This window comes from Bombina bombina, chromosome 10 (assembly GCF_027579735.1).
Source record: "Bombina bombina isolate aBomBom1 chromosome 10, aBomBom1.pri, whole genome shotgun sequence".
NCBI classification, from domain to species: Eukaryota; Metazoa; Chordata; class Amphibia; order Anura; family Bombinatoridae; genus Bombina; species Bombina bombina.
In genome coordinates this window covers 109227614-109253632 of record NC_069508.1, presented here as the reverse complement: position 1 = coordinate 109253632, position 26019 = coordinate 109227614, and the positions used below count along the sequence as shown (strand labels likewise).

The following is a 26019-nucleotide window of genomic DNA, read 5'->3' as shown; positions in this document are numbered from 1 at the left end:
AGACTTCTAAGCAGCATGCCCCCTGCTCCTATATTTAACATTGTTAAGGATAAATAAAGTTATGCGGTGATGTCATCACGTTATTGCCCGTGATGTCACCATGCATAACGTGAAGCCTCGGCAATGCCTGTCACTATGCAGGTCCGATCGCCAGGGTAGGAGCGGGTGGGAGCCCCCAGATCTCCCTTAAGGTGGGAGAGTGCTAGTGACGGCTCTGAGCCGTCATTTGCACCAGAGTGGGAAACTCTGTGATGGCTCACAGCCGTCATTAGCACTCAAGGGGTTAAAAAAAGAAAAGAATACTTGCCATAACTTCTACAGACCTCACAACTGTCCCTATTTAAGAGGGACAGTCCTTGAGTCTGAGTTTTGTCCAGCTGTCATGTCCCTATTTGCAGAATTTCCCTTAGTTTCACCCACAGAACACTCAGACACTCCCATGAACTGTCCAGACACACCCACTGACCGCCCAGACACACTCCCAATCCCATTAGCCACCCATAATCCCACCTCTCCCAACTAGGGATGAGCGAATGTGGTTACATTCAGATTTGAATGTTAGAACTAATGTTACTGTAGAAATTTGATTTACATAATCAAATGTTGATAAAAATGAATATTCTTAAATATTCTATAATCGAAAGCTATTTACAGTTTTGGAATGTCACTTTCAGTTTCGAATGTTCATAATTAGATGGAATCTCCACATTCAAAATTTCGACTGTAACATTTGAAATTTTGAATGTAACATTCGATTTTATAGTTCAATAGTTCATGTGGTAGGGAGTTTAGTAAATAGATAAACAATAGATACAAATATATCAATTCAAATGTTTCTATTTTAAATATTGCATAATTTGAATATTACATTTAAAGAAAGCATTAGAAATGCTATTACAAACATATAAATTTACATTTTTCGAATTTGAATATTGCATAATTCGAATCGAATTATTAGAAAAATTTGAATTGAATATTACATTTAAACAAAGCATTAGAAATAATGTAACATTACACTAATGTTAGAATGTTGTACAAATATTAGAAATTAAAAACGAACAAACGAATGTGTTAAAATTAGTTTCATTTTTCGAAACATTCGCCCATCCCTACTCCCAACACAGCCCCACCCACAAAATGGTTACAAGCCCCCATCAAGCTCCTGAGTCCCTGATACCCAGCCACAAATTTTGGGAAGTATGGATGGATTCACAGTCACTGTAAGTCTTAAAATAAGTTGATAAAATGAGTATTGCAAACTTTTATACCTTGATCAGCAAGAATAGTGCCCTTCGGAATGGCTATCCCTAGGCAGATGCCTACACTGCAATAACGATCAGTATACAAGTTATTTCTCTCTACTTTTCTTTTCTTGTTTTTCTTTTTAAATCTATTTCCACTCCATTTGTACAAGTTTTTACTAAATAAAGTACACACATTATTTCCAATCACATGCTTTTTCTCTGGCTTCAAAATGTCAAATTGTTGCCCGCCATAAGGAGATTGCAGTAAAAAAAAAAAAAAAGCAAATCTTGAACGCAAGAAACAAAATGTTTCAATGTGGATGTAAAAGTATAATCAGGCTTTGTGTATTCTGCATGTTTCATTTGTAAACCTTTCATTCTTTTTTCTCGGCCCACCTGCAGTTTTCTCTTTTACCTCTCTGCATTCTTTGACGGTACCATGCTGTGTTCTTATATGCCTCGCAGCCCTTTCTTCTATATATACTTGTTCCTTTCTGTTGGCATATGATTCTTGGAATTTTCATTCTCACTTCACTTCACCTGCTACCCCTCTGTTTCACAATCACTTTCTGCTTGTGATTTGATTCCTCTTGTTAAAAATGGTATCTTCTAAGAGGAACAAAACGCCAGCGACACGTTCCTTTTCACATTTGTCTTTCTTTGACAGAGCAGGTGCACTGTGTAAGGTGTTAGATACTAAATAAGAGAATGTGTGATCACATCCCCCCTCCCAAAACATCTGAAGTGTCAACAATGAATGCATGGTGCTATATTTCTAACCAGAATTAACACGTTTTGGTTATTAGTGATACCCACATTTTACAATACGAACCAGCAAGATTTGAAATACTATTAAACATGAAGCATATGGTTTTATATCTATTATTTTTGGAAACTGAAGCATTAATCTTGAGTACCTGCTGATAGATATATTTTTGCCTCACTCGAATCAACATGAGCATGTGTTCTTACAATATAAATACATCTTCATTTAATGAAAAATAGTGGTACTTTTTCCTACACACACACACACATATATATATTCAGTACAACATTAAATAAACAAATATGTTACATGCTTATTGATTTATATTTAACATTCAATATTTCTTATTGTTTGATCTTCAAGGTAAAGTCAAAATGTATATTTTGTGTTTCATACAGAGCTTGCAATTTTAAAGGGACACTCAAGTCAAAATTAAACGTTCATGATTCAGATAGAACATGCAATTTTAAACAACTTTCCAATTTACTTCCATTAAGAAAATGTGCACAGTCTTTATATATTTACACTTTTTGAGTCACCAGCTTATACTGAGCATGTGCAAGAATTCACAGAATATACGTATATGCATTTGTGATTGGCTGATGGTTGTCATATGATGCAGTCGGAGTGGAAATAGAACTTGTTAGAAAAAATATCTACTACTCATTTAAAGTTATGTCTAAGTGCTATTGCATTGCCTATTTATCATGCATTTGTTAATTATGCAAATCTACTGTATTTACTTGTCCTTTAAGCAACTTTCCCATTTACTTCTATAATTAAATGTATAGGGACATGAAACCCAAAATGTGTCCTTCATGATGCAGATAAAGCATACAATTTTAAACAACTTTACATTTTACTTCTATAATCTAATTTGCTTAGTTCGCTTGTTATCTTTTGTTGAAAAGCATAATAAGGTAGGCTCAGGAGCTGGGAGCTAGCCGCTGATTGGTGGTTAAACATATATACCTTTGTTAATAGGCTTACTAGTGTGTTCAGATAGGTCCCAGTAGTGCATTGCTCCTCCTTGGACAAAGGATACCAAGAGAATAAATCAAAATTGAAGTAAAACATTTTGGGTTTCGTATCCCTTTAAAGAGTCCAAATAATGTGAATACATTCACTGCTCATTGAAGCTATAAAGAAACTTCCAAAGATTCAAAATCTGGATAAAAGTGGGGGTTATTGTCTTAACGCTATAGTAACTCTATACTACACAAGTACTAAACTTCGCTGAAGTTCATTACCCTTTTCAGCATTGCACTATATTCATTTACAACTGTCTGAAGTACGCACTGCAAGAGATATAATAGAGGCATCACTGGAATCGCTACAGCAGTTCCTGATTTCCTTTCCTTCTGATTTTGGATCTTTGGAAGTTTCTTTCTTGCTTCAGTGCACGGTGATGCTTATTTACATTATTTGCCTATTTTTTTTCATTGTGACTATTTCACTATTTGAGATAATTTTTTATTTATTTTTCTATTATCAAATTTGCTTTGTTGTCTTGATATCCTTTGTTGAAATGTAGGCTCAGGAGCAGTAATGCACAACTGGGAGCTAGCTGAATAGATCTGGTAAGCCAATGACAAGAGCCATATACAGTATGTGCAACCACCAATCACCAGCTAGGTCCCAGTAGTGCATTGCAGTTCCTGAGACTACCTAGGCCTAGGTACCAAGAAAAGATAGTACATTTACTTTAATAACAGAAGCACACTGGAAATGTGTATAAAATGGCATGCTCTATCTTAATCAGAAAATATTAAGTTAAAGGGGCATGATACCCAAATGCGCACTTAAAAGTGATGCAACGTAGCCAAAGAAAGCTTACTATAAAATATCACCTGAACATCTCTATGTAAAAAAGGAAGACATTTTACCTCAAATGTCCTAAGTATTCACAGCTCACCTTAAAGGGACTTTCAGCAGCCAGTCAGGATGCTTGTCCCAGGACTTGATAGTGAATGTTCATCTGTCATGTGCAGGAACAGTTATGTTATTTTTTTATTCAGTTTGTAAGTTCTATGAAATCTCATGAGATCACAGCAAAGGCAAAGCATTACCTCAGCAATGCTGACGGGCTATTTTTTTTTTTCTTTCAACTTGCAGCTGAAGTATAACTGTTTACACAGCACTTACTCTGGTGAGCTGAAGAAATTTTGAGGTAAAATATTTTCCCTTTTTACATAGAGACGTTCAGATGTTATTTTCTTGTCAACTTTTTTTTTTTACAGTTATGCTGCATCACTTTCATCTGCTTTAGCATATGAGTATTATGTCCCTTTAAGTAACAGCAATGAAACTTTGCAAGTGCTCAGGCTGATGAATAACTAATGACTAAACCAGTTCTCTGAGCATGTGCAGTGTTTGACTAAGTGTGCAGGTAGCATATGTACATATGCTCTCTACACAGTAAAAGCTATGACTGAATCACTCATAAATTGTACTAAAAGCTTTTTTTGCTACTACAAGTGTCCTAAAAAAATTGCTTCTTTTCAAAATGGAAATGCATTTACATTTTGAGCTTCATGTCCCTTTAAGGATATTTATGGTTAGAGACTAATTTCTATATTTAATTGAGTTATATCCTAGATTGAATTAGTTTATTTCTTTTGATAACATTTTTTAACTAATTGAAATAATACTGATTGACAGCAGCTCTGTATTATTAGGAGTCAGGAGAGCAATATTTAATTAGAAGTGCGCAGTCTGAAATAATTATAAAGTGATGGAAGCAGCCAGGCCTTCAGTGTTTTCAAATACAATGAATACATTTTAAGTGGTAAATGTTCTTCCGTTAAAGCACTTATAACTGCTAACGGCTTATACACCCTTATTTATTTTATAGACAAAGTCTGATGATCAAAAACTCACCAGCATGGACAGAAATGAGAAAAAAACTGGGGGCTTTTCTGAGCATTATGTTACAATGTATGTATCTCTCTTTCGCATACAGAACCTTACATAGAGCTAGATTACGACTGGCGCGCTTACAGTTGCACGCAAGCGAAAAAGGGATTTATCGCAGCTCTTTGCACGCATCAGAAGTAGAGTGCATATTAAAGGAAAGTAAATGTGTTTGCTTGAGCGCAATTTTATTTAACATGTGTTGGGTTAGCGTGACCTCAGAGCTCTGGTTTACTGTTACACTGCTTAAAAAGCTGCACAAAACACATCAACATTATAATTAAATGTGTAGTTACATTATTTAAAAAATAAAATGCAATAAAAAGGTATATCAAAGATATGAGATCTCAGGTGTTAGAAAAAAAGGTATGGAAAGGGCTTTAACATAGAGCTACATACATGTGTGTGTGTACATATGTGTATTTGTGTATTTATGTGTGTATATATGTATTTAGAGACATATATATACACATAGAAACACGTAAATATCATCACATCACAGAGCTGGTGGATACATATATAGAATATATATATCTATATTTTTTTTAAACTAACAACACCAAAGATATTGATGCTCTGCAGGTTCTCTTGTTCCTGCCTTATTTCACTTTTGGCAGAAAAAAGGTGCATGGAGATTGTTATAATTTAAATGTAACTTGTTTTTAAAGTTTTAGAAAATATAAAAGATTTAGATATAGGTGGGGAAAACAAGAAATAAGAAAAAGCCAATCCTATCCAGCACTAGAACAATTCCTGCTAATCAAATATTTCACAACCTTAGAGATCAGGATTAGACTATAGATTGACAGGTCACTTCCTTACTAAAAAGACAATTTACCAAACAAATTTATACTTATAACTTATTTATTTGCCAAACATTATTCTGATTTAAGGCAATAAAATAACACTTGTCCTATATCTATATATGTCATTGAGGATTAATATACCATACAAAAATGGTTATCATTTCAAGTCCCAATATGATAAGTTCATTTAGGAACTAGGGATCCCCAGAGCTGATTATAAATATATCCGTTGCCACTTTAAGGATTCTTCCATTGCCACTTTTGGATAATTAAACATGATGCTTTGTATCAATTCACACTTGTGTAATCCCTTTTGACAAATTTTGGCTTACATTCCAACCAATTTCCAACTCACAGTTATGGGATTACTTTGGACAAATATACGGCTGTCAGCAAACAACACTTACACTTATGATATTACATTTTTTTTTTTATGCCAGCTTACAATGGTTTCAGAGAGGGTCATATGATACAGTGAAACAAAACTTGTGTGCTCTTTTCACCGTGCGGTCCTCCGCCTGAAAACTGTTACTCAGATTTTTGCTCACTCAGTCAGTCCGATAACCACCTCCCATTCACTATGCAAATCACCATTGAAGCTGAAAATTATACACCAGTGATTTACCAGCGACCTGTATCCACGCCGAGCGTGAAGTGTGTCCATTGCTTCTGCAAGTCTCCGCCTCCTTATTACGGTTCCGTATAATACTTGTCAGTTGTCACCTCTCTTGGACAGGATAATCCTTAGTGATATAGGACACTTTCACAGTCGCATCCCTCTTACAGCGACCTGTGTGTTTGCCAAGCTACGCGCGTTTCACCCACTATGGCTCAGGGCTTCTTCCGGCAAATCTTTTCATGATGTCAACGAGATAGTGGATTTTTATTTGTTTTCGTAACTCCTCCTGTTACCTTTGAATTGCTGTTCTTAGCTAGGTGAAATTTGATGCTCAGCTTCCAATTCACTTTTCAAACAACTTTTATTTTATAATATAAATGGGCAAAACATGACTTTCAAGAAATACAAGCAATATATGTACAATTATTTTTATTCCAATACAAATCCTTTTGCTTATTATCTCAAACTTAGATTAATTTTAACTAAGGAGTTTTTCTTAAAGGGATACATACAAAGTGCATAAACCTCTTACTATAGTACAAAGAGTAAAAGTAAGGCTATGTTAACCTTTTGCTTTGGAGACACAAAAACATTAGTCATTTAGGAATGGGGCATAATTATTTTTTCCATTTAGACCTTTTGGGTTTAAAGATTGTAAATTATATATTCATTTACATTCTTGTTGCAATAGGATTTTATCCAAATCCCCTACTCTACCTTGCAAATCAATTTTTTCCAATCCTCTTAATTTTAACTAATTTTTGTTACTTTTATGATAATACAAGAAGTGTCTTGCTATACTACTTGTTTTATATAGGCTCTTTTGTGTTCCTTTATTCTCTCACGTACCTCTCTATATGTTTTTCCTACGTAGTACACCTGGCAACTGCAGGTTAGCATATAAACTACTCCTTCTGATCTGCATGTTATATGCCCCTTTATGTGTCTTGTTTTGCCAAATTTATCAATGAAACTTTATCCTACCAGTAAGTTTTTGCAGACTGAACATTTTTTGCATTTAAAATTCCCATCTTTTTGTGTTAACATATTTAACCAATTTGATTCCTGTTTGGAGTAATGACTTGACACCAGTTTATCTTTTAGGCTTGGTGCCTTTCTTGCTGTTAATTTAGGTCTTGTCCCTACTAATTTTTCAAGTACAGGGTCAATTTTTAAAACATGCCAATGTGTACTAAGGATTGATTTTATCTCTTCCCATTTATTGTTATATTTGGTTACAAATCTCAATTGATTATCATCATCTTTACACTGTTTATTATAAAGAAGGCTTTCTCTATTTGTATTTAGGGCTCTATTATAAGCTCTATTTAAAGTTCCCTGTGTATAGCCCCTTTCTTTAAATCTTTCTTGAAGATCTCTTGCTTCAATTTTGAATTGTGAGATATCTGTACAGTTCCTTTTGTGCCTTAAATATTGTCCCTGTGTAATGTTTTTAAGAAGGTATGAAGGATGGTGGCTTTCTGCTCTTAAAAGAGTATTGCCTGCTGTTTTTTTCCTATGTGGGGCAGTAACTAGTTTGTTTCCCATTCTCATTATTTTGAGGTCTAGGAAGGACACTTTTGTGTTGCTGTATTCATATGTAAATTTTAAATTATATTCATTTTGGTTCAATTTTTCCATAAATGTATGCAATTCCGTACTAGTGCCCTCCCATAACATCAAGATATCATCAATAAATCTTATCCAAAGACTGAATGGACTATCTTCCAAATTATATACTTCTTGCATTTCCCAAAACCCCAGAAACAGGCATGCATAAGTTGGGGCACAACATGTCCCCATTGCAGTTCCAAGTATCTGCTCATAAATTCTTTTATTAAACACAAAATAATTGTGTTTTAACGAAAATTCTAGTAACTTTATTACAAATTTTGTATGTGATTAGTATTTTAAACCTCTTTGTTCCAAGAATTTTTCCCTTACTTTTATGCCTTTCTCATGAGGTATTGAGGTGTACAACGCCTCTACATCAATTATTACCAATATAGTTTTTCTATCCAATGATAATCCATCCAGTCTTTTTAACACATCTAAAGAGTCTTGGACATAAGAAGGAAGGGATGTTAAAAAGGGTTTAAGGCAATAATCAATATAATGAGATATTTTTTCAGTTAGTAAGGAAGTGATCTGTCAATCTATAGTCTAATCCTGATCTCTAAGGTTGTGAAATATTTGATTAACAGAAATTGTTCTAGTGCTGGTCTGCTGGATAGGATTGGCTTTTTCTTATTTCTTGTTTTCCCTACCTATATCTAAATATTTTATTATATCTTTTCATGTGACAACACTTAAGAAACTTTGCTGCAATGTAAAAGTAGTGAGTGTACAGCCTGTATAACAGTGTAAATTTGCTGCCCCCTCAAAATAACTCAACAAACAATGTCTAAACCGTTGGCAACAAAAGTGAGTACACCCCTAAGTGGAAATGTCCAAATTGGGCCCAAAGTGTCAATATTTTGTGTGGCCACCATTATTTTCCAGCACTGCCTTAACCCTCTTGGGGTATGGAGTTCACCAGAGCTTCAAAGGTTGCCACTGGAGTCCTCTTCCACTCCTCCATGGCGACATCACAGAGCTGGTGGATGTTAGAGACCTTGCGTTCCCCCACCTTCCATTTGAGGATGCCCCACAGATGCTCAATAGGGTTTAGGTTTGGAGACATGCTTGGCCAGTCCATCACCTTTACCCTCAGCTTCTTTAGCAAGGCAGTGGTCGTCTTGGAGGTGTGTTTGGGGGTCGTTATGTTGAAATACTGCCCTGCGGCCCAGTCTCTGAAGCTCTGCTTCAGTATGTCATAGTATATGTTGGCATTCATTGTTTCCTCAATGAACTGTAGCTCCCCAGTGCCGGCAGCACTCATGCAGGCCCAGAACATGACACTCCCATCACGATGCTTGACTGTAGGCAAGACACACTTGTCTTTGTACACCTCACCTGGTTGCCGCCACACACACTTGACACCATCTGAACCAAATAAGTTTATTTTGGTCTCATCGGACCACAGGACATGGTTCCAGTAATCCATGTCCTTAGTCTGCTTGTCTTCAGCAAACTGTTTGTGGGCTTTCTTGTGCATCATCTTTTGAAGGGGCTTCCTTCTGGGACGACAGCCATGCAAAACCAATTTGATTCAGTGTGCAGCGTATGGTCTGAGCACCGACAGGCTGACCCCTCACCCCTTCAACCTCTGCAGCAATGCTGGCAGCACTCATGTCTATTTCCCAAAGACAACCTCTGGATATGACGCTGAGCACGTGCACTCAACTTCTTTGGTCGACCATGGCGAGGCCTGTTCTGAGTGCAACCTGTCCTGTGAAACTGCTGTATGGTCTTGCCCACTGTGCTGCAGCTCAGTTTCAGGGTCTAGGCCATCTTTATGTAGAGCAACAATTCTTTTTTTCAGATCCTCAGAGTTCTTTGCCATGAGGTGCCATGTTGAACTTCCAGTGATCAGTATAAGTGAGTGTGAGAGCGATAACACCAAATATATATATATATATATATATATATATATATATATATATATATATATATATATATATATATATATATATATATATATATATATAGCATAATTACCATGTACATAATAAAAAGACAATGCAATAAAACTTACTCTGAATTTCAAACAAGCTGTCATTTTTTTCCTGGCACATTTATTTTTTCTTCCATTTAACGGCCCCCTGTATCATGTGAGATAGATAAGCCAATCACAGACTAGTATACAAATACCCTGTAAACTTGTGCACATGCTCAGTAGGAGCTGGCTCCTCAGAGAGTGTGCATATAAAAAGACTGCAAAATTTGAAAATAGATGTAAAATGAAAAGTATCTTATATATGCTCTATCTGAATAATGTAAGTTTATTTTGACTTTAGTGTCCCTTTAAGGAATATGGACGTTGAACGGAGACAAGAAGATACACACCACACAACCACTGGAGTCCAACTTTCGGTCAGAGATGCAGCGGAAGTTCTTACTGCAACCTCCATTGTCCTTGGAGCAATCCCGGACTGGCCCAAAGGAATCAAGCAATATTTCAAGGTTATCAAATGAGGAGGAGGTCATCAGCTCTTCCCTGCAGAGAGAAGATAGAACAAGATGATAAGATAGATATGAAAAAAAACCAAAGAAAGAATATAATGAAGAGGAAAACAAAGCAAAAATATCTCAGTGGAATAAGAGAACAAGGTAGGAGGTAAAGTATTGAACAAATGAGATTATTGTATCAATGAACAAATTGATAAAACAAAGAGGCTTAGATTCAAGTGATCAGCGCTATTGAACGCTAACACCACTCAAGTTAAATCAATAACATTCCTACTCTTGCACTCATATTACAAGTTGAAAGTAAAAAAATTGCTTTTGAGTTTATTACCTTTCCCCATTTTCAGATTTCTATGGGGGCTGCTGCAAAACCCTGTTCTGCCTTTCGCTTGTGTGCTAACAAAAATGTGTGCTAGGCCAACTGAGCTAAAGCCAAAGGTGTTATAAGAAATCCTTCAAATAACATTGTTTTTCACTTAGAAGAACATTTTATTTTTATTTTTAAATATTATATATATATATATATATATATATATATATATATATAAACATTTTCTTCTAGGTGAAAAACAATGGTATTGCAAGCTGTGGAGAAATGACTATTTTGGAGGGGCCTGTGACCCCAGAGCAGGGCAAGTGAACAGGTTAAGCTAAGGCCAGTGGGTGGGCTTACAGGGTAGGTCTTAATTCTGCTGGTGGAACAGGAAGTAGGATCATCTTCTATCCGGACCTGATGGTAAGAAGAAGCTCTTCTCACTTACATAAAGCCTGGAGAGAACGTGATGGTACTTACCTGTTCACCATGGATGACCTACAGAAGGGAGCTGCGAGACTCGAGAGCAGGTGCTGTCCCCAAGTGCTAGGCCAGTGAGATGATCGAAGCCGCCAGAGCGCCTCAGTCTGGAGGCGGGATCACAGAGAGGGAGGTCGGCAGTGAGTGCATTCAGGAGAGGGACCAGAGGATGGCCGGTCAGTAGGAGGTGCGGCCCACAGCGGAAGGAGCAACAGGATCCGGAGCAGAGGGATCATCAGCGGACAGGAGATGCTGGGCCGATCTTGCAAGAATACGATGGCGGTCATGTAGGAGCAGTGACGTGTTCGGCCGGGCCTGCTGTGGAAATGACGGAGGAGGCAGCAATGTCTGCGCTGGCAGATAAGCGACTGAGTTGTTGAAGAAGGTGGGGCAGTGTGGCGGTATGCTGATGGCAGTTGTGGATATCTGGCTGGGTGGGTAAGGCGGGCGATAATGATGAAGGGGGGGCGAGTTAAAGTACCTTTGGGTACCTGTAAAAAATGTCCTTTTAGGTAGGCCCAGATGAGGCCATTTGTGAAGGCGGGGGGGGGGGACTCCGCAAAAGGGGATACATTAAAGGGGGTGTTCCCTGTAAAAGGGGAAGGTATGCAGGGCTAAATAGTAGGCTTTAACTAGGGAGTTAGGAAGGGATTCCGTTAAATCAGGGGAGCCCAGCTGGTGGGCGATGATCCAGTTAGGGTACCCATGGGGGGGGATGTATGTATATATATATATATATATATATATATACACACACACAGTAGATTAGCTCTACAACTAGAGTTGGGGGTTAGGTTTCAGACATCATAGTGCAGGGTGGCATAGAAGGTGTTTTTTGGGGCGTAGTTTGGGGCTTATAGTGGTCAGGCAGCAGGGAAGGTGTCTTGGTTAGGCAAGTGGGTTTTTTCGCAGTGGGGGAGGTACAGAGTAGATCCCCGGAGGGTATTAAGCCCATGGCTATATGGGTATCCCCCCGCTATTAGGAGGTATAGATAGGGTAGGGTTTTTTGGGTTATGGGGTTACGTGGGAGCTGCTGGGGGTGCCATATTGTGTGTATGCTATAATCGCCCTTCTTCTGTGATAGTGCCACAGAATTCAACCCCGGATGGATTTTGGATGCATGATGGCAGCGGGATTCGGGAGAGGGATGGGGATTTCCTCGTCATTGAGGAAATACCTAGTAGTGATTTTGACGGCGAGGGGTTTTAGGAGGAGGGTATTCCGGAGCTGTCTACAGCAGGCCAGGTGGGGGAACTGGATGTTTTGGCGCAGCTCTTGGGGTCCATTCCCCCCCCTCAGGATTTTGGGGGAGAAGGGAGGGGCAGACACAACACCAGGGAAAGAGAAGGGGGAGCAAGTGGGGGGGCATGGACAGAAAGGGATGTTTTGGATGATTTTTTGATATACCATTGCAGGTTGGAAGTGACTGGAGGAGGGTATCGGTCCCCTAGTGAGCTAACGGAGACAAGCCGGAGGCGAGGACGGTCTCGCTCACCCATCAGGAGCAGATTCAGCAGGGATGGCCGGATGTCACCCACTTGGGCGTGCATTGAGCAGACAGCCAGGGCCAGGAGTGGGGAAGGGAGGAGAGAGCCCAGGACCAGGAGGAGATCTCCAGGAAGGTATCATGAGTTGCCGACGAGAGAAAGGAGATGGTCTGGAAGGGCCCTGGTTGCAAGGGATTCAGGAGCTGGGACGGCGCATAGGACCTCAGGTGAGGCACCAAAAAACAGGGGTGCAATTATCAGTCAGAGTGAGAGTGTGAATGAGGTGCAGAATGTTTTGCTGAAGGGATTGAGGGAGCTGGTCACATGGGTGGAGCAGTCTTGTGCAATGATGGGAAATCAAGGGAGCCCAGCAGGGGCATGGGGGAGTTAGTGCTTCAGGCATGGGTATCCCGGGGGCTGGGGCAACAGTGGCTGCCAAACCTGGACCAGGGGTTTTTGGGAGCATGGTGATAGGGGCTGGGCAGGTGCCCAGTGGGACACCAGCAGGGAATTCTGTGGTGGGAGTCATGGGTGCAGGAAATGCAGCAGTGAGTACTGGGGGAGGGACCCTGAAGGTGTCAGATTAAGCATTGCGTAGGCTGTGTCTATGCTCCATAGGCCCATTAGGGTTGCATTTAGTGAATGAGGTTATGGAGAGAATTTGGAAAAGGGAATTCCTTGAGTTATTTTTGCTGCTTCAATTGCTGATCAATTTGTGGAGATTAAGGAGGATCCAAAGGGTTGAGCAGGGGAAGAAGGAGAAGGAGGAGTGAAAGAAGCGGTATCGAAAGATACCTAAGATGTTCACTAATTGGCCCAGAGCTTTTTGTATTCTGGCCAGCGTGATAACGCAGAAGTCTCCCGACCAGAGCTCCGCCCTGTTTTGCTATCTGGATGAGATTTCCAAGGCATACCGTACTTATGGGGGTATGGTCTGGTGGAGATATGACAAACAATTTTGTCAAAGGATAGCAGTTTGTCCTGACATGCGGTGGGTGACAGTTCAGCAGTGGCCCTCCGAAAAGGCCAGTGTTTCAAGTTCAATGATGGGCAATGCCGATTTGGGTCCTTGTGAAACTATAAGCACGAATGTTCAGGATGTGGGGGGGGGTCCATCCCTATGCCCAATGCTTCAGGAAAGGGATAGACCAGGGGAAGTGGGTGTTCCGGACTCGGACACTGGTGGACATCAGAAGGATGGTACAGTGGCTAAGGTAATATGCTAAGGTTAGGGGGAAAGGAGGGCACGCTGAACTGCTCTTAACGGGTTTTCAGCTCGGGTTTCCTCATTCGCTTTCAGGTGGTGAAAGGGGTAGGGGTGACAGGGAACTTGAAGTCTGCCAGGGAGTTTCCAGGAGTGGTTCAGGAAAAGTTGGAAAAGGAGGTCTCCTTGGGGCGAATGGCAGGCCCCTTCGTATCCAGTCTGTTACCTAACCTGCAGCTGTCCGCTTTGGGGGTAGTCCCAAAAAAGGCACTGGGCCAGTTCAGAATGATTCACCACCTGTCGTACCCAAAAGGTTTTCGGTTAATGACGGAATTGATCCGGACCTGGCAGCGGTTAGATATGCGTAATTTGATAATGCGGTGGCATGGGTCAGGCAGGCGGGCCGGGGACATTGAAGCAGCTTTTCAGTTGCTTCCGGTCTACCCATCTTGTCATCATTTGTTGGGTTGTTCTTTGAAGGGAAGTTTTTTGTGGATTTATGCCTCCCTATGGGTTGTTCCATTTCATGTTCTGATTTTGAAAAGTTTAGCTGTTTTGTGGAATGGGTTGTTAAGCAAGTTTCGGGTATGCGTTCTTTGGTCCATTATTTAGACGATTTTTTGTTTGTGTGCCCTCCGTGTTCAGAAGCATGTCAGCGCTTGATGGATATTTTCGAGAAAATAGCGGTCAAGTTCAGTATTCTGGTAGCTGTATATAAGTCGGAGGGCCCTTTGTTGCTCTGAGTTTTCTAGGAATCCACGTTGATTTGGTAAGATGGAATGCAGCTTACCTCTTGACAAAGTGGTTGACTTGTGCAGTGTGTTGCGGCAGGCCCTGGGGCCGAAGAAATTGACTTTGAAAGAAGGTAAGTTAAATTTTGACTGCAGGATTATCCTGGTGGGGAGAGTGTTTTGCCGAAGGTTATCCCTGGCTACAGTTGGGGTTAAAGAGTCGTTCCATCATGTACACTTGACAAAAGCGTTAAAGGAGGACTTAGTGATTTGGTTGAGATTCCTAGAATAATTTAACGGAAGGTCCTTAATTCAGCAGGTAGGTTGGCAGGACCCTGATGTTCATCTGTTTACAGATGCCTCTGGGGCGCATGGATTTGGAGCATACTTGGGGGGTAAATGGTGCTCGGATGCATGGCCGAAGGAGTGGCATACAGGAGACCTGACAAAGAATTTGGTGTTTCTTGGATTGTTTCCATATTGGTGGCCTCAGAAATATGGCCGAGTTTGTTAAGGGACAGGAAAGTTTTGTTTCACTCAGATAATATGGGGGTGGTGTCGGCTGTTAACTCCTTGTCGGCATCATCCCCTCCGGTCGTTGTTCTCCTTCGTTTGTTTGTGTTGGAGTGCCTGAGATGTAATGTTTTTTTTAAGGCCGTGCATGTGCTTGATAATTTGAAAGGGATTGCTGACTCTCTTTCCCGTTTTCAGTGGGACAGATTCCAGGAGCTGGCCCCGTTGGCGGAGGAGATAGGGATGCATTGCCCAGGGGACTTGTGGAAGGTGGATTTCTTGACTTGTTGAGGATGGTGAGGTTTGCACTAGCTGGGTCTACATGGAAGGCTTACTCACAGGTATGGAGGGAATGGTTTGAAGTGCTAAAATGGGCTGGGGGGGCTGGAGCTGGTTGAAGATATTATTGAGATGGATGGCAGAGTGGAGGAGAAATAGGGTGTCAAGGGCCATGGTAAATCTTAGGTTGGCAGCAATAGCTTTTCTGTGTCAATGTTTGGGTTGGGAGGATGTTACAAAGTCCTTTTTGGTATGGATGGCTGCCAGGAAGAGGAACTCACGATTCAAGGAGGCCGGTTATTTTCTCATTGTTGCAAAGGGTGGTGGGAGCCCTGACTTCAGTGTGCTCTGATGAGTACGAGGTGGTGCTTTTCCGTGCGGCTTATGTGTTAGCCTTTTTTGCCGCTTTTAGAGTATCGGAGGTTGTAGGGGCAATTAAGCGAGACAGGGGGTATTCTGCGGAGTGATGTGTGGATTCAGGAACGAGAACTTTTTATTTGGCTATGGCATTCTAAGACCGATCAGGGTGGAAGGGGGAGAACTATTGGTCTTAAGGGGGGCATGTCGACCAGTGGAATCGGTGTCAGAATTAGTGGAGGCCCCAGAATGGGGATACTTTACCTTGCTTCCAATTCGTGTAATTTTTTAGGAAGGTTTTAGTGTTACTGGGGCTTCCGCACCTTGACTTTGGGTCTCACTTTCTGGATAGGGCTGCCACGGAAGCGAGAATGTTGGGTGTGTCAGATGCAAGTATTAAAGGGATTGGGAGGTGGGTCTCTAACAGTTTTAGATTGTATGTTAGAAATGAGTTAGTTTTGTAGTTTTTGTTTCCCTGTCAGGTCCCACGGAGTGTTGGATCATTGGCCATTCATACATATATTGGGCCAGGCGAGTGGCAAGGATAAAAGATGGTGGGAGTCAGCTAGGACTTTATGGGGAAGCAGTTTGGGTTCGCTGGCTTGGTTTTTGAGGCTTAAGATGGGACCAGGATATTGTTAAGGTGGTGGAATACGCTAGAATATTTAGTCCTCCGGGGTTGTTGGTGATCCACACCGGGGGTAATGATTTGGGCTTCCTCTCAAAAAAATTTTGCTAGCAAGCATTAAAAGGGATTTGCTCAGATTATTGGAACTGTTTCCTGGTTTAATTTTGGTGTGGTCTGAGATTGTGCCTAGGTAAAATCGGAGGGCTACTTGGGATGTGCACAGGATAGAAACTTCTAGAATGAAGGTCAATAGGATATTGAGTAATTTTGTGAAAAAAAATGGTGGGGTGTCTAAACGGTACATGGAATTTGAAGGGGAATCGGGAGAATGATTCTTTTTGAGAGATGGGGTTCACTTAAATGAGGTGGGTCTGCATCTTTTTAATTTCAATTTGAGAGAAGGGGTTGAAAAGGCCTTGGGTGGTGGTGGGGTCCGATTTTAAGCCGCCCTGGTGGCGGGGGGCTTGCCTTTTGTGGTTTGTGGAGTTCTGCTGGGGTAACTCCTGCTGAGGCAAGAGAGGTCTTGAACGGTACCTGAGGGGATCCTTGGAACAGAGATACAATGGGTTACTTGACAAGTCCCGTGGGTTGATAATGTTAATTCTGTTACTGGGGATATTTATCTGTTTTATTTATATGTTATTTATGTTATTTAATAAAACAAGCTGCATCCTTTTATACCCCAGGAAGTTGTGTTGGTCTTTTATTTTGGAATAGCATAGTCCCTTAATTAAGGGGTCATTGCCAGCCCTGGATAAATTACTATTTTGGAGGGGTCTGTGACCCCAGAGCAGGGCAAGTAAACAGGGTTAAGCTAAGGTCAGTGGGTGGGCTTACAGGGTAGGTCTTAAATGTGGTGGAACAAGTAGTATCATCTTCTATCCGGACCTGACAGGGAGAAGAAGCTCCCTCCCTCCCTCCTTGGGAGCACGGCTGTGGAGGTGTACTATACTTGTCGCAGCTTGGCGGGGGGCTTGCCTTTTGTGGAGTTCTGCTGGGGTACCTCCTGCTGAGGCATGAGAGGTCTTGAACGGTTCCTGAGGGGATCCTTGGAACAGAGGTACAATGGGTTACTTGGCAAGCCCTGTGGGTTATTAATGTTAATTATGTTATTGGGGATATTTATCTGTTTTATTTATATGTTATTTAATAAAACAAGCTGCAGCCTTTTATACCCCAGGAAGTTGTGTTGGTCTTTTATTTGGGAATAGCATAGTCCCTAATTAAGTAGTCATGCCAGCCCTGGAGAAATGACTATTTTGAAGGGGGCTGTGACCCCAGAGCAGGGCAAGTGAACAGGGTTAAGCTAAGGTCAGTGGGTGGGCTTATAGGGTAGGTCTTAATTGTGGTAGAACAGGAAGTAGGATCATCTTCTATCCAGCATGGCTGTGGAGGTGTACTATACTTGTCGCAGCTTGAAAGGGGGCTTGCCTTTTGTGGAGTTCTGCTGGGGTACCTCCTGCTGAGGCAGGAGAGGTCTTGAACGGTTTCTGAGGGGATCCTTGGAACAGAGATACAATGGGTTATTAATGTTAATTCTGTTATTGGGGATATTTATCTGTTTTATTTATATGTTATTTATGTTATTTAATAAAACAAGCTGCAGCCTTTTATACCCCAGGAAGTTGTGTTGGTCTTTTATTTGGGAATAGCGTAGTCCCTAAATAAGGGGTCATTGAAGTATTTCTATTTTAAAATTAAAAAGTATGCACTTTGTTTTAAAGCAATATGGTATATGTCAAGGTATTTGACAGGGAAGGGTGACAGTATATGCACAATAAAAAAAAATCTGTTATGTCTACAGATCCCTAATAAAGTCTACAAATCCCTGTCTTAAAAAATATGTATTTTGACTGTATAGAAAGGTGATCACAGCGATAACAGTGATCACCTTAGAAAAAAAAAAGTGCTTTTATTTCTGTACTGCACAAAATGGCCTCCCTTATCTATATTATAACCCCAAAAGTCTGTATGGGTCCCCATTTCACATATGGCTATCCCTGATAACAATTTAGTAAGGTGATCTCAGTAACAGCAGTGGTCACCTGGCAATTATTATTTTTTTTGGTATATTCTGAATTTTCTGCACCTGTTGAAAAAAGGAAACACAATATAATTTGTGTATCTCACTCACAGAAATGTAACTTATATTAGTGTTTAAAGCCAATTCTATAAAGTTTGCAAGTGGTGCAGCCCTCATGGAATTCTATAAAATAAGGGGCTGTCCCTGCGAGTGGCAAGATGTCTCCCATACAAATAATGAGACCTCCTGCTTTTTTAAATAAAGATACCAAGAGAACAAAAGACAATTGATAATTGGAGTAAATTAGAAAGTTGCTTAAAATGACATGCTCTATCTGAATCATGAAAGAAAACATTTGGGTTTCATATCCCTTTAATTAGACACCCAGTTTTCAGGGTAAAAAGTGGCTTTATATGTATGTATGTATTGGCGTGGCTAATCACCCGTAAGGGTCTCAAGGCGCTGCTCATTTTATTTACCTCGGAAGGATGAAAGGCTGAGTGGACCTTGCCAGGGATCGAACCTGCAACCCTTGGGTTGCTACAGAGCTCAGCCACAGTGCCTTAGCATGCTGAGCTATATGTCCGGCTTGTATAGAATTCCAGCAGGGAAATAGAAGGACTGGCGAGCATACTTATAGAATCTCACCAGCTCAGAGACCTTTTTAGAATCGGCCCTAAGTGTAGGTAGCAAAAAAAATCTCCAAATTTGCTTAGCACTTAGCTGTAACAATGGCATAACCGCAAAGGGGTTACCAGAGAAGACTCTGCCTTATAATAATGGATCCTTTAGAAAGTACATCATTTGGTGATGCAACTCTGCACTTACCTCACTTCTACAGCATCTTCCATGACAGTCATGTCCGTCTTGCATTTGGCTGATGGATTAATAGCGAGTTCTGCAGGAGGGATGACGAAGCTCTTACTTAGTGGAAGCCACATACCTTCTCCAAGAGTATAGGTAAATCTGTAAACATATATGGAATAACAATGTGTTTTGTATAACCTTTTTAGTTATAGATGCAACATACATTTCTCTGAACTGGCTTTCTCTCTGGCACAAAACCAAATTAATAATACAGACCCTAACTATAAAAATGTCTGGCAATGGCGGCGCTTCACTCTCCAACAGCTGCTTAAAATGTCCATGCTAGTCTTGAAAGAGCAAAACTGCAATAGTGTAAAACCTCATGTGAACAAGATACCACCGACCAGCATTTCTATTAAGTGATTATTTATGTTTTTATGTTTTACTATTCTACCTTTTTTTGTTTCCTTTGAGGAACCCCTGGAAAATTGGATCCAACGTTTATACCATCTGATCATCATTTGTATGGATATATCCTTTATTATCTTAGAACATTTGTTCACTTATATTTGTTATGATCTTATTTGTTAGCATATCACATTTTTATCACATTTTTTGTATGGGAGTATTTGATTTAACTACACATTTTTTATATTGACTTTTATTATCTAATTTGCTTCATTCTCTGGTTATCCTTTGTTGAAGAACCAACAGATACACAAATCAAGGGTAGATAACCTTGACAAATCACTAGTGGAGCAGAATGTTTACAATATCATGTTCATTGTCACTTATGCAAAGCAAGGAAAGGGTAAAATGTCTTCAGTCCCCTTAGGGCTAGATTTATCAAAGCTGAGGCGTACAGGGGCATGTATACGCACCTCTGTACACCTCAGCTCGCCTGTGGTGGGGTGAAATTACCCGCAGGTAATCAACATTGCACACGAGCGCAATTTTGCGCCTGCGTGCAATCCTGCCCCCTGCCCACGCACAGCCAATCATGCGCGGGCAGGAGCTGTCAATCTCCTCGGTCGGATTCGACTGCGGAGATTGAATTTCGCCACCTTAGAGGTAGCGAAGAGCTTAGGGAAGCAGCGGTCTGCTGACCGCTGCTTGATAAATTACGGCAAGCAAGTTCTTGTGAGAACTTGAAGCCGTAGGGGCTTGATAAATCGAGCCCTTACGGTGTTACACTATTCTACCTTTTTTGTTTCCTTTGAGGAACCCTGGAAAATTTGATCCAACGTTTATACCATCTGATCATCATTTGTATGGACATATCTTTTATTATCTTAGAACACTTGTTCACTTATATTTATGATCTTATTTGTTAGCATATCACATTTTTATCACATTTTTTGTATGGGAGTTTTTGATTTAACTACACATTTTTTATATTGACTTCTATTATCTAATTTGCTTCATTCTTTGGTTATCCTTTGTTTAAGAAACACCACTGCACTACTGGGAGCTAGCTGAACAAATTGTGTGAGCCAATAACATGAGGCATATATGAGCAGCCACCAATCAGCAGCTCCTGAGCCTACCTAGGTATCCTTTTCAACAAAGGTTACCAACAGAATAAAACATATTAGATAATAGAAGTAAATTGGAAAGCTGTTTAAAATCACATGCTCTAATCATGATAGAAATTTTTTTGGGTTTTATGTCCCTTTAATTTGAGGAAGCTCCCGCACCACAATATATATATTTTGGTTTGGATGGTAGATTAGTCACAGCTAGTGTTGTTTCTGCCTTGTGGTCGTCTTTTACTTGGGGTACCTCCTGGGTGTTTAGGAGCAGTTAAAATATGAGACTTGTGCTGTATTGGGGTGTAACTTAGGTTTCTAGTGGACAAGCACTGTGTATTTCTTTATTGGTGGAAGGCAGTACCTAGTGAAGGGGTCATCATGCTGTATCTACAACCACAACCTATCTTCAAAGATAATCCAATATATTGTTTTTTTTATTCATGCATATACAACTAACTTTTTGGAACAGGACTTACCCTATCTAAATTTATTAATGTATTATCATTGGAGAATGTGTTTGAGCTCTACAAATAAATGTTATAATTAGAGATGTGCATTTGTTTAGTCAAGAATGCATATTCATGATGAAAATCGAATATTTGTTTTTGTTTTAACAAAACAAATATCATAATCAATGCACCAAAGGAAAAAAAAAGAAAAAAAATGTCAGTATTCATTTGTTTCCTTTCATTTTTTTTAAAGGGGTTAATAGTTAGTGCAGGTCCTGGAACATTTTCACCTGTAGCTTTGAACATTTACATTTGTTTTAACCCCTTAATGACCACAGCACTTTTCCATTTTCTGTCCGTTTGGGACCAAGGCTATTTTTAAATTTTTGCGGTGTTTGTGTTTAGTTGTAATTTTCTTCTTACTCATTTACTGTACCCACACATATTATATACCGTTTTTCTTGCCACTAAATGGACTTTCTAAAGATACCATTATTTTCATCATATCTTATAATTTACTATAAAAAAATTATAAAATATGAGGAAAAATTGAAAAAAACACACTTTTTCTAACTTTGACCCCCATAATCTGTTACATATCTACAACCACCAAAAAACACACATGCTAAATAGTTTCTAAATTTTGTCCTGAGTTTAGAAATACCCAATGTTTACATGTTCTTTGCTTTTTTTGCAAGTTATAGGGCCATAAATACAAGTAGCACTTTGCTATTTCCAAACCACTTTTTTCCAAAATTAGCGCTAGTTACATTAGAACACTAATATCTTTCAGGAATCCCTGAATATCCCTTGACATGTATATATTTTTTTTTAGTAGACATCCCAAAGTATTGATCTAGGCCAATTTTGGTATATTTCATACCACCATTTCACCGCCAAATGCGATCAAATACAAAAAAATCTTTCACTTTTTCACAAATTTTTTCACAAACTTTCGGTTTCTCACTGAAATTATTTACAAACAACTTGTGCAATTATGGCATAAATGGTTGTAAATTCTTCTCTGGGATCCCCTTTGTTCAGAAATAGCAGACATATATGGCTTTGGCGTTGCTTTTTTGGTAATTAGAAGGCTGCTAAATGCCACTGCGCACCACAAGTGTATTATGCCCAGCAGTTAAGGGGTTAATTAGGGAGCTTTTAGGGAGCTTGTAGGGTTAATTTTAGCTTTAGTGTAGTGTAGTAGACAACCCTAAGTATTGATCTAGGCACATTTTGGTATATTTCATGCCACCATTTCACCGCCAAATGCGATCAAATGAAAAAAAAGTTACATTTTTCACAATTTTAGGTTTCTCACTGAAATCATTTACAAACAGCTTGTGCAATTATGGCACAAATGGTTGTAAATGCTTGTCAGGGATCCCCTTTGTTCAGAAATAGCAGACATATATGACTTTGGCGTTGCTTTCTGGTAATTAGAAGGCCGCTAAATCCTGCTGCTCCTCACAAGTGTATTAGGGCTAGCAGTGAAGGGGTTAATTAGAGAGTTTGTAGGGAGCTTACAGGGTTAATTTTAGCTTTAGTGTAGAGATCAGCCTCCCACCTGACACATCCCACCCCCTGATCCCTCCCAAACAGCTCCCTTCCCTCCCCCACAATTGTCCCCGCCATCTTAAGTACTGGCAGAAAGTCTGCCAGTACTAAAATAAAAGGGTTTTTTTTTAAAACAATTTTTTTTAGCATATTTACATATGCTACTGTGTAGGATCCCCCCTTAGCCCCCAACCTCCCTGATCCCCCCCAAAACCGCTCTCTAACCCTCCCCTCTGCCTTATTGGGGGCCATCTTGGATACTGGCAGCTGTCTGCCAGTACCCAGTTTGCAAAAAAAAGTGCTTTTTTTTGTTTGTTTGTTTTTTTTTCTGTAGTGTAGTTTCCCCCCCCCTACACAGACAAACCCCCACCTTGCTGATCTTTTTTTTTTCTTTACTTTTAGACATTTTTAAAAAAAATTTATTATAGTATTTTCTGTAGCGTAGCGTTTCCCACCCGCTCCCTCCCCATGCACGCGCCCGCCCCCGCCCTCCCGTGCACGCGCCCGTGCGTGCCCCCGGCCATCCCCGCCCACGATCCCGCCCCCCCTCCACATCACCAGGGCCATCGATGGCCGCCACCCGCCTCCCGATCCGGCTCCCACCCACCAACGCAGTGAGCCACCGATCTCCGGTGCAGAGAGGGCCACAGAGTGGCTCTCTCTGCACCGGATGGCTTAAAAAGGTTATTGCAGGATGCCTCCATATCGAGGCATCACTGCAATAACCAGAAAGCAGCTGGAAGTGAGCAGGATCGCTTCCAGCTGCTTTCCACACCGAGGACGTGCAGGGTACGTCCTCAGGCATTAACTGCCTTTTTTTTGAGGACGTACCCTGCACGTCCTCAGTCGTTAAGGGGTTAAATAAAACAAATGTAAATGCTTAACTAAAATTCAGTATTTGTTTAGTTTTAAATTAAATGAATACTGAATAGTGCAGCCAACGAATATTCAGGGAAATGTATTTCCCTGAATATTCGGTATGAAAATTTCGGACAAACCGTAAATGTATTGGCTGCACAAGTCTAATAATAATAATAATAATAATAATAATAATAATAATACAAGTATATTTTTAAATTGCTGTTTTATCATCATGGATGGGTGTCATGCATTTCAGGACCCTATTGTTTATTAACTCAGCAATATAGAATATAGCAGCTCTATACAAATAAACCATAATAACTAGATTATTACTCACAATATAGTTTCTATATAGTTACTATACATTACTTAGATTAATTATTGTGAGACAATATCCACACAACAAGCATTAATATTTAAATTAACATCAATATAAATTCTATAAAAGCCATTTATTAAAATATAATCTCAAAGAATAAATACACCACAATATAATAACTCGAAATTTGCCCAATTCATATTGATTTGTACCGTGCCCTTGCCACATCCGCAAGTTATGAGTAAACATTTTAATCAATGGAGCCACATCAATTCAACTCTTATTGCCTAGAATGAGAAGGATATCAGAATCACAAAAAAACACCTTCAAAAACCTATAGAGCAAATAAGAAAAAAATCAAAAAAATGAGACAACTTTATCAGCTTTGAAAAAGTGAGTCAAGACCATAATAAATGAAACTTCCCACATGCAATAGAATAGTGGTTATTAATTCCCTGTAGAGGAAAATCATAATATGTTTATTACTTAAAAAGCAAGCGCGCTTACTGTTAGGGTTGTGCATGTGTGCCACCTCCATTAAGCTCTCTATTACAAAAACTGTATTCCTTTGTTCCGGCATTGTGATTCACTTGACTCCTGAGAGGAGCTTCATTGTTATTAAAAACACAAAAAAAAAGCAAACACAGAAAAGTGCATAACGATTTATTTGACACATGTAGCACTTCTTTATAGGTGTTCATTACTATGGCAGCACTTATTTCACGCATCATTTTCGCCCGTTCCTTTCCATAATTTTCTTTTTAGCTAAAATCACATACTTTATATTTGATAAATAAATATTATATATATATATATATATATATATATATATATATATATATATATATATATATATATATATTTATTTTATCTGGGAGAGCAACCAGATGAAGCGTGTGTGTCACCTTTAGAGCGAGTTTCATCAAGCCAGAGTAAGTTACTTAGGAGTTACAGAACACAATCTTTTGAAATGTATACAGTTATAGCAAACGCCACTGCTGTGTTTAGCAATAGCAATATATGTAGGTAGTGGGCGGCCCAGGTGAGTTGCACTTGTATGGTAAATGGCCCGTGAAAGGACCATCGAATACATCAGGATTGCATAATTAACAAGTACATCATAAAAATAGAGCTTACTCTAACTGAGCACTAGATTTTATTTTTTTGACAAATTTCAAAATGTACTTCAATTTGTCCCTGCTGTATCACATGACAGCTATCAGCCAATCACAGACTCAGATATGTATACAATGTGAATTCTTACACATGCTTATATAGTAGTTCAGAAAGTGTGCAGATAATATATAGAAAATGCACAATATGATAATGGAAGAAAGCGTGAAAGTCACTTAAAACAAGCTCTGTCTATCTGAATCATGAAAGTTCAATTATGACCTAAGTGTCCCTTTAAGTAATGCCGTATGCTTCGAGTGACGGGACCAATACATATATTAGCTGTATGCTAATAAAATAAAAAGGCATGCTTGCATGTACACTCCAGAAGTTTAATAATTGTTGCCTTTAATGCACTGAAACTCTAAGGGGCATATTTATCAAGCTCAGTATGGAAACACAAGTTATGAAGTAGCAGTCTAAAGACCACTGCTCCATAACCTGTCCGTCCTGCTCTGAGGCGGCGGACAGACATCGCCAGAAATCAACCCGATCGAATACAATCGGGTTGATTGACCCCCCTGCTAGTGGCCGTTTGGCTGCGAATCTGCAGGGGGCGGCATTGCACCAGAAGTTCACGAGAACTGCTGGTGCAATGATAAATGCCAAGAGCGTATGCTGTCTGAATTTATGGATGTGCAACGGACATGATCTGCAATATCGGATCATATCCGCTTGCTCAATGATAAATCGACACCTATATGTACATCTGTAGATGCCTTAACAGAGGGGAAAACATTTTCGACCAGATTATGAGTGGAACGCTATTTAACGCTCCCACTCTATCGTTAACTGCGCTAGAAGTAAGCTTTCGGTGCATATGGGGTTGCGTTCGTATTATGAGTAAACTGTTTTTGCTCTCGCGATAACCCGACGTGCACAAAAAGCC

At 39.8% G+C, this 26019-nt stretch overlaps 1 protein-coding gene across 1 annotated transcript in view; it reads right to left on the bottom strand.

The window, feature by feature from the left end:
- The window catches only part of ASTN1 (astrotactin 1), an 896761-nt gene that overhangs the window by 297648 nt on the left and 573094 nt on the right, over positions 1-26019 (bottom strand). Inside the window, exons 10-11 of the mRNA XM_053693303.1 lie at positions 19261-19398; positions 10297-10447 (exon numbers count right to left, since the gene is read on the bottom strand). Coding sequence (XP_053549278.1) covers positions 10297-10447; positions 19261-19398 — 289 coding nt within the window. The remainder of the gene's footprint in view (positions 1-10296; positions 10448-19260; positions 19399-26019) is intronic.